This window comes from Mytilus galloprovincialis, chromosome 13 (assembly GCF_965363235.1).
Source record: "Mytilus galloprovincialis chromosome 13, xbMytGall1.hap1.1, whole genome shotgun sequence".
In the NCBI taxonomy this organism is placed as follows: domain Eukaryota; kingdom Metazoa; phylum Mollusca; class Bivalvia; order Mytilida; family Mytilidae; genus Mytilus; species Mytilus galloprovincialis.
The window spans coordinates 41,156,037-41,170,229 of record NC_134850.1 but is presented as its reverse complement, the minus strand read 5'-3'; the positions used below and the strand labels follow the sequence as shown (position 1 = coordinate 41,170,229).

At 31.6% G+C, this 14,193-nt stretch overlaps 1 protein-coding gene across 1 annotated transcript; it reads right to left on the bottom strand.

Moving 5' to 3' along the window:
• Positions 1 to 2,636: 2,636 nt before the first annotated feature.
• On the bottom strand, positions 2,637 to 8,039 carry LOC143056471 (monocarboxylate transporter 12-B-like). The gene is made up of 5 exons (XM_076229550.1): positions 7,841 to 8,039; positions 7,242 to 7,385; positions 5,930 to 6,076; positions 4,638 to 5,567; positions 2,637 to 3,084 (listed from the first exon to the last, which is right to left on the bottom strand). The coding sequence occupies exons 1-5, from the start codon at positions 7,986 to 7,988 to the stop codon at positions 2,921 to 2,923; spliced, it is 1,533 nt and encodes a 510-aa protein (XP_076085665.1). The 5' UTR covers positions 7,989 to 8,039; the 3' UTR covers positions 2,637 to 2,920.
• Positions 8,040 to 14,193: the final 6,154 nt, after the last annotated feature.

Here is a 14,193-nt window from a genome sequence, read left to right as displayed (position 1 = left end):
ATTCATCGATCCAGTAAATGATTTACCTATATAAATATCTGCCTTTTCATTAAATTCTTTTTAAAATATGTAAATAAATAACAAATACCTATTTATTCTTGTCTCAATACAGTAAAATATAATGATGACTACAACAGAAAACTTTTTCATCATATCGCACATTAAACTGATGTTTTAAACACAAAAAGAGCACATTAATTATACATGTACATGTAACATTTTTGTCTCGGTAGACCTGTTAAAGTTGTATTAGATATTGACCCAGACAATGACATTCACTGAATGTTTTCTCGTTTAAAGAAACTGAAATTCTTTATGAAAAAAGCTGCGAAATTATTACTTTTACCAAAAAAATGCTTAAATTTGTAGATATGTTGTGAATATTTGATGCGCATGTTTTCACAAAAATAATAACAAAAGATATGAATAAGAAATGTTTAAAATGTCAATGCTTACACCACTGGGTCGATGCTACTGCTGGTGGACGTTTCGTTCCCGAGGGTATCACTAGCTCAGTATTCAACACTTCGGTGTTGACATAAATATCAATCATGTGGTCATTTTTATAAATTTCCTGTTTACAAAACTTTGAATTTTTCGAAAAACTAAGGATTTTCTTATCCCAGGCATAGATTATCTTAGCCGTATTTGGTACACAACTTTTTGGAATTTTGGATCCTCAATGCTCTTCAACTTTGTACTTGTTTGATATGAGCTTCACTGATGAGTCTTAAGTAGACGAAACGCGCGTCTGTTGTACTAAATTATTGTCCTGGTACCTTTGATAACTACTTAGTACCATGATTTATTGTTACATTACAATTCACTTAAATTTTGACGACGACAATTTCTATACAAACGCATAAGTAATTCCATAGAGGATTAAAAGCATTCGAAGCAAATAAATGTCTGCTAACTTAGTAAAATAAAGTAAAAAAAAAAAGTTTTTAGTCGAAGGAGGCAGACAACACATGAAGCTTTAAGAAAAAAGTGTCGGGTAACAGGATCCCCCCTAAAAAAAATTTGGAATGTAGTTCAGGGACTGAAGGAGTCACATAATCGTGTTCATAAAGAGTAACTAATGTTTTGTTTTTTATGCTTAAAGTTCCAGGTATACTATATACCTGTTTTTCATTGTCATTTTAACTCTAGTGAATAACTATTGCACTGCAATCATACTACATGTGCATATAGATTACACCGTTTTTTAAATTGATTTAAACTAGTCATTATGGGGGCTTTATAGCTTGGTGTTCGGCTAGCCAAGGCTCTGTGTTAAATACCGTACTTTGACCTATAATTTTTAACCTATTATGCATTTTGAATCTGATAGAGAGCTGTATTATTGGCACTCATACCACATCTATTATTTATATACATGTTCTTATGTTTTAATGTTATATGTATTTGCTCTAACATAGAGAGAGAGAAATATAGTCAAAACAGTGCATCGTAATCACTTTTTCAACATTAACCTGCCATGTCATGCAATTAGATTGCAACCTAACTTTTTCTTCTTCTGGTTTCTTACCTTGAACTTGCACCATAATTATTATCTTACAATGAAAAAAACTAAAAGATTGCATTCAAACAACATGACTGATTCAGCTTGTCAATGAATTCATTGACTTATTTAAGGTCAAGGTATTCAACAATTTTCTGAAATAAACTTTACTTATAACGCTTTATTTTGCAAGTTGGTACGATATACATTGTATAAATAAGTCAGAAATATACAGCTTCTGATTTTTCCATTTGCATAAAGACTCTCCGTATATCAGTTTCCTCGGAGTTCGGAGGAATTTTTTGTTATTTTACTTTTTTATTGTTATCATTAACCACTGTGCATTATGTTGTGACCATGATTCAGATCAATGGCCAATGTTAATGTGTTTTCCTCAGTTTTAGTTTGTAACCCGGATTTGTTTTCTTACAATCGATTTATGACTTTCGAACAGCAGTATACTTCTGTTGCCTTTATTTAATAAATGTTATCCCAAAAGATACTTCGATGAAGACAGCAAACTTGAAAACCTGAATCAATTCTGGTTTAGAACATTCATTAACTATGCACAAGGTTATGACCGCATTAACAGTTGTTTATGAGTGCCTATTGCCTGAAATGACATTCGTTTGATGTGTTTGAGCTTTTGTTTAACGTTTTCAATTGTTCTTGGAGTTCGGTATTTTTGTTATTTTACTTTTCATTCATTTTTATCTAAATCCGAATCAGGAAAAAGGATATTTTATTAATTCTTATTATTGTTATTTTTAATATATCAATAATAAGACTACTCAAATTTACTTTTCCACAACTGTCATTTTGCAGACTTGGTACAGGATTATTCCGAAGAAGAACTGTAAAAGATTAAATGAGTTGTAGTTTAACTAGTTTTTCGAGAACAAAAATCTCCACGTTTTTTTTTTTACATGTTACTAGATATATAACGACAAGTAAAATACCCAATTATAAACAGCAAGAGTGGTTTCACATTTTGTTATTTCGTTCGTTTTAAGCTTAGTAAACAGTAAGAGGTTTTTTCCTTTATGAAGGTTGTATACTGATCTGTATATATTCACATCTTTGGTTCGTGTTGACTAATTTACAATCTATCAATTTATTTTGTTTTAATTACACTAATACTAGTGACATTGTATTACAATGAAATTATCTATAATAAAAGATACAGTGCTTTTGTTGTTCTTCTTAATCTTGCAACATGCTATAAGGCTTTCCAGAATATAGCAACTTAACCCCGTCACAAAATTGATAACTTCCCAAATAGCGCAGAGTCGAGGCGATTTAGAGCTTGAAAAATTACATAAACGGTTTTCTTCTATTGAAACAAGATGCTGTCCTCCATATTTTTGTTGGCTTGTTGTATACTCCATTAAAATATTTCTGTCATCTATATACTTTTCACAGTGATGTCCGTTTCCCATGATCATTTGATTTTTTGATTATTAACGTCCAGTGACGTTTTCCTAATAGACCTCCAATAAAAATTATCGCAGAAATCAAGCTGCATGCTGACATGAAATACAGCGAAGCTACGTAACTTCCAGTTATATCCCTTAGATAACCTGTAAAAACAAAATATAATGATAAAATGCTTTCGTCATGCGGGTCTTAATCTTCGCCTCTTTAGAATCTCACACACATACACATGCACACATATAAAAACACTTAAAAGGGCACTAGCTGTCAAATTCATGTTCATCGATTTTAATCAAATTCTGATATTTTATTTATATCAATGTAAACATTTATGCAAACCATTAAAAGTCTGAAATAACAATTAACAGGACACGGGCATGACAAGCCGTAGCTTCGTTTCGTGTGTAATTGAGTCAAGACGCCATCTAATTATTTATCGAGTTGACCTCTAATATAATTCGATGACCATATAAACGATGTAAACATAAATAAAGATATAAATAGATTAAGCAAACTCGTGCTCTTGTGTTATTCTAGGTCTATTTAATTTCATATTATAGATGAAAAATAAATGTTTATCATCGTTTTTACCTGTCTAAGAATGAAATTTTGTGGATCGAATCAGTCAATCAAATGATTTACCTTTGTTTCACTTTTAATGTTGACATTCTGTTCCTTTAAATATGTTTACACATACAATTCACGTGTTATTCATCTCAAGCTAAGAGGTTAAATTGAAGTTCACATGAATACGAATATGAATTCAATGAGGTCGAATTATTCACTTGCAAATGAATATTTCATAATCTAGGTTTTTTAGCATATTTTGTCAAAATTGAACCATACTGGCAGCTAAAAGGCGAATTATTATTTAACTATTTGTATTTCATTAATTAATTTGGCACAGTTTTTTGGAATTTTGGGCCCTCAATGCTCTTCAACTTTGTACTTGTTTGGCTCTATAAATATTTTATATTAGCGTCACGTGCACTGATGAGTCTTATGTAGACGAAACGCGCGTCTGGCGTACTAAATTATAATCCTGGTACAAAAATGTACCTTTGATAACTATTTACACCACTGGGTCGATGCAACTGCTGGTGGACGTTTCGTCCCCGAGGGTATCACCAGCCCAGTGGTCAACACTTCGGTGTTGACATGAATATCAATAATAAATTTCCTGTTTACAAAAGTTTGAATTTTTCGAAAAACTAAGGATTTTCTTATCCCAGGCATAGATTACCTCAGCCGTATTTGGAACAACTTTTTGGAATTTTGGGTCCTCAATGCTCTTCAACTTTGTACTTGTTTGGCTTTATAGATATTTTGATATGAGCGTCACTGATGAGTCTTATGTAGACGAAACGGGCGTCTGGTGTACTAAATTATAATCCTGGTACCTTTTATAACTATTGAGCAAAACAAATAATATATATTTAATATTTTATATATCTCGTAGCTATTGTCTTTTTAATATGTATAAAGAGTTTACACTGACTGCCGTTGTCCTTAATGGTGATTAAAGAATCAGATTGCGAAACAATTGGCGTGCCATATATCCATTTAAAAAAATACATATCTAAGTTTACGTTGTCTGTAGATTTGGTTAAAATAAGTATTTTTTGTTTGTTTTGTAATTGACATCAACACCACGTCTTTTAGATAAGAGAATTAACGTGAATTTGAGGTATAGTCTTACCTATAAATGGAGCTGCTAGACCGGTTGTTATTCCTTCGCCAAACATAAGTATCCCCATCGCTGATCTAAAATTTTCCATTCCTAGAAAATCTCCAATAATTGCTGGAGTCAAAGCAAGCAGACAACCTGCATTTAGTCCACTTATTACTCCATAAACTACAAAGTGCCAATATTTCGTGTATAAAGGAGCTAATGCCATACTTATTGCTGTTATGGAACTGGTTAAGATAACGGATTGATAATTCTTCAGAATTTTACGATCGGTTATAACACCATTCATAATACGTCCAATAAAGTCACACGTGTTTACTATAGAGACGAGAATTGCAACATCGTTCACACTAACATTATTATCTTTTGCAAATGGTGCTATATAAATAACATTATATATTACTCCTATACAGCCAATGCAAAAGACTCCTATGTAAACACGCATGAACCAATGCTTGAATAGAGTGTAATCCACTATGACGGTCAACCATTGTAATAGCCTGTTTAGGACAGACTTTCTTGTACCAGAGCAAACTATACTCTCCTTAAAATCAAACTTCTCTTCAATATTCTGCTTTTTGTTAAAAAAAGTCTGTAGTTCTTCTGGAGAAACTGAAGTTTCTGGTTTAGATTTGAAAGCTGTCATATTTTCATTAATTTCTTGTTGTTTAGTTTTTGTTTCCTTTTCTTTTGAGACATTGCTGGATTGTGGTCTCAGAAATAAAGCAAATGCAACAATATTCAATTGAACTCCCCCTGTTAATAATAAGCCACCTCTAAGTCCATAATGTTCTATAAGATATGTATAAATAGGTGGAAAAATCAGCCCTCCTAATCCAAATCCTGATCCACATATTGCTTGTGCTAAATTTCTCCTTTTAACAAAATATACTCCAATCAAGTATGAAACTGGTCCATGTAATAGAGCAAATGAAATTCCTGAAGAAAGAAAAAACTTAAATAATTTGCATACTGATCTTCATAATGATAAATTCATAAGAAAAAAAAATATCATTACATATTTATGGAAACAAGATGAATTTCGTAAACTATGACCGTTTATTAAAAAAACACAAGTTTCAAATTTGTCCTTACTACACATAATACAAATGATGGTACGCGTATAACTTTTCATATTCGAGGTAAACGGGCGAGTCTGGTGTAGATGAACCACGTGTTTGGCGTAAAAAGTCGTAAACCTGGTATTTTTTTATGAGTTTCTTTCACAAAGTTATGATTTTTTTTTACAGGAAAACTATCTTCAGTAACTAAAGGGAAATCTGATGTCATGCATATCTTACCTAGTATTACCCCATATGTGAAGATCAGTACCTTAACTGAATTGGCTAGGCATGCAATGATAAAAGACATCCCTGATAAGATACCTGCCGTTATCACAAGCTGGCGTGTTGAAAAAAATCGTAAACCAATGGTTAAAAACGGTAAAGCTACAAAATTTATATTACACATTACAATTACTTTTTTTTAATACGTTTATATGGTTTCAAACGTTTTAAATTTTTACGTTTTGTACCTTTTTTTATTGATAAATAATTTGTGTAGTTTACATTTGAACCAATTGATTATATGGGGTTTACCTGAATGAAACAGCAACCCTATAATAAAAAAAAATAATCAAAAGACATCCGCAGTGTGTGAAGGCTTAAAGGAGACAATGTCATGTTGTGTGCGTTAATTTGTTTTTTCAGCTATATATTTATTTTTGTTTTGGTCAATGTTTTACTTTAATTCTACTGTAACAAGCTCATAATTGTTGAATTACACCATATGTTCGTTTGTAGTTTTTTTTATGGTAACCAATAGACAAGCAGATAGCAAAATATATGTTTGAAGTCAATATAATCACATTTGTCTAGCTATAAAGTTAAAGACCTTATAAAATGAAATTGAGAATGGAAATGGGGAATATGTCAAAGAGACAACATCCGACAATAGAGCAGACAATAGACACATGACACCAATGGGTTCTCAACGTAGCACCCGGAGGTCGTCCTCTGGTGGCCCCTAACAAATGTATACTAGTTCAGTAAAAATGGACGTCATACTAAACGTCAGTACTAATAAATGAACTTAAATAAAAAAAGATAAGTTTTACAATGGGCATAGGCTCCTGTTTTGAAGCAAAAATACGTCGGGATTAAACATGTAATTTCGTCAACGTTTTAAGGGGGTAGACCTTGGTTCAGGGAGATAACTCTTTAAATCAGTTAAGCGTTTGTAAAAGTCAAGTTCATCAATGTATTTTAAGCATTTACCTGAAACAGACTGAAAATCATCTATGTAACCTAGAAGCTTAGAATATATTTTTGAAAATGGTTGACACAAACGTACTGATGATTTTAAGAGTTATTTCCCTTGACCTAGGTCTACCTCCTTAATACGCGGTTTTCAATAATTCTTCATACAAGCATGTAGGAAATTTGTATGAAGTTGAACATTATAGATCGTGGTTCTACTGTACCCACGAAATCAACCAAAATCAGTACCTCAAGAAATGTACATTAGCATAAAAGATCAAAAGCTCATCAATATATAAGCATAAGAAAAAAAAGCAGTTTGCAGCTAAAACGGTTTAAAGTAACTAATACTTACAGAAAAAGCTATAAGTAGCATGAAATACACCGGGTATAATTGACGTCACAGCAGACGAGGATTCAAAATGATCTATAAATCCATTGAAGAAAACACCCATTCCTTTGGTCACGGAACCCATTAGACAGAACTGTACAGTGGCAGCTTGATTAGAAAAAAGTACTCTAATGAAAAGTGCGTCTTTCTGGGTTTTTTTTTATTAACACAAATTCAAGTTTCAATTTTAAGGCACTGATGATTGATCTTTTGTATCGAGCATGATTATTTTCTCTCTGGACAGACTATTTCAATTCAAATAAAAAACAAAGTGTTTTTCTTTAAATCTATGTTTTTTTCTTATCAATACTTTGTTTCGTACTTTCAATAGAAACAAACTTTATTTTTCACTTTCGTTCAGAAACATTTTTTTTTGTCAAGAAATTTCGATAACAATTGTTTTACTAGGAGTCCAAACAAAAGATGAATATCTGATAATCTAGGATAATGCATGACAATTTCATATTGAGATCGTTTTCTTGCTATTACTAATAGTTTTTCAGTATAACTTCTTTTTGTTCAATTATTTTAATCCAATTTCAAAATCATTTTGTTGATCTTACCTGCCAAAACAACCCAAGCCCATCCACTATCTACATTCACATGTCTGTGTTCTAGTCGTGACGACTTTTCATCGCCGTTGCATCGTTGATTAGTTCCGTCTTCCTCATGTAGTTCGAAAGACAAAATTTCGATTTCATTTTCAGTCATTACAGCAACGTTATGAAACCTTTAGATACTGTATAACATATAATCTTCATTAGTTTAAATTTTAGAAAACGTTGCTTTCAAAGAAAGAACAAAATATTCCTTTCCTTTTCAAATAGGTAAAATAAATATATGGGGTACATGACACAAGGCAAACTACAAAAGTATGTGAAAACAAGACATAACAAAAAATGTTTGATACTAACTCTAATCATGATTATTAAGCTTGATTTACTCTAAATAGAAAAAAATACATCAGTTTTATGTTTCATAATAATACGTTATTTTGATGGGCTAACTGCACATCTCGTGTTATTCCTTAATCAATTGCATTACTCAATAAAACTTATCATTCATGACACGAGATCCCACAATTAAGTGCACAGGTGAATTAAATATAAACTTGATAAAAATCTAGTTTTCATGATCCTAGCTAAAAAAATGTAATTATAAGTATTGAACGTTTCTTTTTGTAACTTCATAGGGTTGTAAAATCGTTGACCGTGTGCACATTTTTAGAATGAGGCGCTACCGTGCTTCATACAAAATGTACTTCGGTCAACGCTTTTACACCCCAATGAAGTTACAAAAAGAAGCATTCAATTCTTAAATAACACTTTATAAATTTTGTGCGTCCGAAGTGCTTTTCCTGATTAACCTTCATCAGGGATGCTTAAACCCCAACATATAAAAGATAATTTCTAAATAATAAAGAATTGCAGTGGTGTATATATAAATAATATAATAGTTCTCACTTTTCTAAAAGACTCGTTCTTATTTATAAGTTAAAATGGTGTTTTGATGTTAATTTTGATATGATATGTTTTATATATGCATGTGCATGTAATATTTTAAACAAGCGGTGTGACTTTAATAAAATACTGAAACTGAATATGTATCAAAATAATATGCGTCAAAAACAATTTTCTGGATAAACCCTCATCAGGAACCCCAAAGCCCGAATTTTACAAATATTAACAAACAGGGACTCTTCACTGGAATACTGGACTAGTGAAGTACATTGTTCGGTAGAAAGTGTAATTTGTTGTTGAAAAAAAAAAAAAAAATAAAAGATTTTTTTAATGCCGAGGGCGTATTCATACTTGAGTATTTTTGAAAGTCTGGATGGGGTCCTTCAGTTCTGTATACAACAATAGTTTAGGTCATTTATTTCTAGTGTTCTATTTTTTGTTATCCTACTATGCCTTCTCTTTTTAGTTTTACCCTCTGTTTTTCTCTTCCAAATGTTTTGAGTCATTCACTTTTTTGCTCATTATTCTCTATTCTGTAAAACCCATTCACCTCATTTAGGCTAGGGGACCTACTTTTTTCAGCTGATTAGTTAACCAACTTTCTCTGACTGCTACTTTTAATACCTTAAACACAACGGGGTTGAAAATAAGGCAAACATCAAATAGAGATCAAATGACAACTAGTCTTGTTGTTTTCGTAAATTTTTTTTTCCTTCTCCAGACTTGAAGTTTGGATGATTTCGAACTTCAAAATGCACACAATACAAAGACTTGTTTTATACTTAAAATAGTGTCTTATTTCTAAACAAACAGTAAAATTGCATTGAATAAATCGACTTACCTATAGCCTTACTTTTATGCTCACAGTAAAGCAATATTGTCCTATTTAAAATCTAGTTCAATGAACTTTTGTTATCACAATTTTACTTTCAATGAAGATCTGTCCTATGATAAGTTAAACAACTTGATTATGTTTTCAATGACATTTGTCTAGGTTGAATATCTTTTTTTAATCAAAAACTTGGTCATAACCAGTGTTGTAAACTGCAGCTGCAAGTCATCAAGGCTGTCGCCCTTCAAGTAATTAATGATGCAACATTAGTAACATTTTATGTATACATGTACAAAAATATGAATACTGCAAAAATATGAATACCTAACGGGAAGGATTGTGCCTGATGTTCATATGATGAAATCATAATCTTTCAGTCAGTTTAATTGAAGTCTGGAGCTGGCCTGTCAGTTAACTGCTAGTAGTCTGTTGTTATTTATGTATTATTGTCATTTTGTTTATTTTCTTTGGTTACATCTTCTGACATCAGACTCGGATTTCTCTTGAACTGAATTTTAATGTGCGTATTGTTATGCGTTTACTTTACTACATTGGTTAGAGGTATAGGGGGAGGGTTGAGATATCACAAACATGTTTAACCCCGCCGCATTTTTGCGCCTGTCCCAAGTCAGGAGCCTCTGGCCTTTGTTAGTCTTGTATTATTTTAATTTTAGTTTCTTGTGTACAATTTGGAAATTAGTATGGCGTTCATTATCACTGGACTAGTATATATTTGTTTAGGGGCCAGCTGAAGGACGCCTCCGGGTGCGGGAATTTCTCGATACATTGAAGACCTGTTGGTGACCCTCTGTTGTTGTTTTTTATTTGGTCGGGTTGTTGTCTCTTTGACACATTCCCCATTTCCATTCTCAATTGTATGAGTTATGCTTCGAATGTATGTGGAAACTGTTAAACTGTTAACATATGCTTACTCATCAATATGGTTGATGCTAATGCCTAGGTCACATATTCACGGAAGCCAGATTAGAAACGAAAAGGATCCGGCATCTTTCGTGGCAATCTGTATTAGTCCGTAGATTTCTGTATTGTAGCCGAAGTCATACGTAGTAGTACGTTGTAGTACTTGTATATTCTTCACACTCTTTAAACATCCGCAAAATTTGACCACGGATAAAACTACCGTAGTATATCTTTACTTACCTGTATTAGGACGTACTAATCTGTTTTAGTCCCTAACAAAACTATATTAATCCGTACTTATTCGTAGGTCCGAATGATTTCTACGGTTAATTCAAGAAACTATGTACTAGTACGGTCACACCACATATTTGTTAAGGATACATACGATTTGTTACGAATTTGTCAAGACACGGCACCATTTCTTTTCGTTTAAATACGGATAGCTAGGAATCAGATAGCGTTTGTTACCGTTTGTAGTCATACCATTGTGCATCCGTATCGGACTACGGAAACTGCATTTCCGAGATCATCCGTGAAATTTAATCCGTAGTGGAACTGGCGAGGTGATTCGTGAATGTGTGACCTAGGCATAAGACAAACATCGCAGTTCGAAACTTTATTGTGAATTACAAAAAAAAAAAATGTTTTTGTACATAAATCTAATAGATGATGGAAAAACTACAATTCTTTTTTTTATGTTTTTAGCTGGAAATCAAACATGGCTAATATTTTTCCTTTGTAAAAAAAAATCTTTATAATTTTAAAACCATAAAACCTGGATTCACATTAATTTGTATTTTAATTTATTACACAGCATAACTCAGTTAACATTTTAAAACCAGTGCACCTATAATACGACATTTAAAAGAAATGATATAATCTACGAAGCAGCTGAAACTCATACTCTCTAAAACAAATACTACCTAAAATCCTTAAATGCAAATACTAAAAATAAAAAGAAACAACCAAAGTGGTTGATTTGTTTTTAATTAAAATGCGTAAACAATTAGAAGTCGAGAAAAAAATATTTAAATTAAATAATATAATAACGAACGTATAGTGAGAGGGAAAAAGTAAATCACAAAAATACTGAACTCCGAGAAAAATTCAATCGGAAAGTCACATGACAAGATCAATTGACAAAACACATAAAAAACGAATGGACAACAACTATCATATTCCTGACTTGGTACAGGCATATTCAAATGTAAAACATTGGTGGATTGAATCTGTCTTCAGTTTTTAAAACTTAATAGAAAAACTAGGAAAAATAAATACAAACAGTTCCGTAAACATATTATTGTACAACATGAGAGATAACAATCCATCCCAATATTGGGCCTTACTACAGTCTCTCAGTAATGAATCCTCTAGGAAAGGAGATACGTCCAATATATCAAACTCTGATTGGTTACATTATTTTGAAAAGGTTTTTTTTCCAAATTCCTTACCTGTAAATCACTAAAAAACAATAAATCAAGCAGCTATCACTCCATAATAAATGAGATACTCAAGTGTAACCAATCATATCTGCTTAAATGTTTTGTAAAAATTTGAAAAAGTATTAACAACAGGAAAATTTCCTGAAATATGGGCTTATGGATTTATTGTCCCGTTACGTAAAAGCGGATCTAAAGATGACCCCTCAAATTTTAAAAGCATCAAGATAGGTTGTTGTGTAGGAACATTATTTTTAAAAATACTGAATAATAGATTAAAAAAGTTTATAACTAAAAGAAATATACTTGACCCAGAGCAAATAGGATTTGGTAAGGAAAAAGAACTAGGGACCACATGTTTGTACTTCAAGTGTTGATTGATATTATACTTAAGCAAGGACATAAACGCTTGATTTATTGATTTTAAGGGGATAATTTGAGCCCTACATTGTTTAAACTTTTCCTAACTGATTTACCAGAAATTTTTGATTATAACTGTTGCTCAGTTCTGTTAAACCCTTTAACTGTATAATGTTTGCAGATGACCTCATTGTTATTTCTGCAACTTCATCTGCATTACAAAACTGTTTAGATAATTTAATGGATTATTGCGATAAATGGGGACTAGAAATTAACATGAAAAAACAAAGTGTTAATTTTTCATAACACAGGAAGGATATCAAAGGAAAAAATTCTGATTTAATGGTCAGCTTATTTATAATAAAAAAATATAATTATATTGGCATTATATTCACTGTATTTTGCAGATTTACAGATGCTAAGTTCAATCTATATAATAAAGCATTTAAAGCCTTTTTTAGATTAATAAGATATTTTACTCATTTTAAACTCAATATTAAAATACTTTTACATCTCTTTGACCTCATACTGAAGCCAATTTTAGTATATGGCTCAGAAATTTGAGGCCAATTCTCTCCAAATAAGTTACAATCAAAAGGAGATAACTATTTTTTCCAGATGTGCAAAGATCTAATTATTAAAAAATTACATGTTAAATTCTGTAAATATTCTCTATATGTACCTAGAAGATCAACTAACCTAGCAGTGATATGAGAGTGGGGGCGCTACCCCATATTTCTTGATGTTATTCTTAATATAGCTAAAGTTTGGGTCAGACTTTCAGAACAAAATAACTTCCTCATTTAAGAACCATTTGAAGAGTCCAAACTTTTATCAAAAAAATGTAACGACAATTGGTTGGGAAGCATTTATTCATTATTTAAATATCTTAGTTTAATCCCAGAATATTGGGTTAATCACAAATCTTATAAAAAGTCAATCATCATTGAAAAAAAAACTAATCAGATATGATAAAATTTGTCTTAACCAATAAAATAATGACAAACCTGGCATGGCTCAAGGAAATATATTAAGAACCTGTAGACTATTCAAAAATAATATTGGCCTTGAAAAATATTTATTGTTAAGTAATTGAAAAACAATAAATGAGTTAACCAAACTTAAAATCAGTGCCCATGACCTTGAAATAGAAAAGGGAAGACATAAAGGAATACCCCCAGACAAAAGATTTTGTAAATTATGCAATAATTCCATTGTTGAGGATGCAATTCATTTTTTTCATCAATGTCCATTACTTAAAACTGAAAGGTCCAGTTTCATTTTAGATTTATCCTCTAAATTTACTAATTATAAAACTCTAAATGACCAATAAAAATTTGTATGGTTGATGTCAAATTTTAATGAAGATCCATTTGTTAATAATGTTATGAATATAGTATTATACCATCAGTTTACTCGGAACTAAATATACTTGGGTTTACTATTACCAATGTAAATTCGGAAGACTACTACGTCATATTAAGAAATTCCGGCATTCCCCATGGTATATTTGACAATCATTACCCAAGTTGTTATCCTGATCGGACGTCCCCCCCCCCATTGATGAGCAATCAGAGATATGACCAAGTGACTCAATCATAGTATTGTTATATTAGGTAATATAACACATACACCCAACCCTATAATATCATTACAGTGTTGTCAAAAGTCTGCACTGATTTTCCCTGAGATTTATCGTTGACATTTATTCGCGCCGTATTTCAATTTTCTTTCTTTTTATTCCGCGAGAGGATTTTCTTATTCTTCTCTCTTGCGATTGTATTATTTCTTGGCGCACTGATTTATCAGGACTTTTATATTTTGCGGGAGTGATATATTAGTTTCATATTCATATTGTGATAATCAGAGTTTCCGCCCCCCTTTTTGTAACACATTTATAGAAT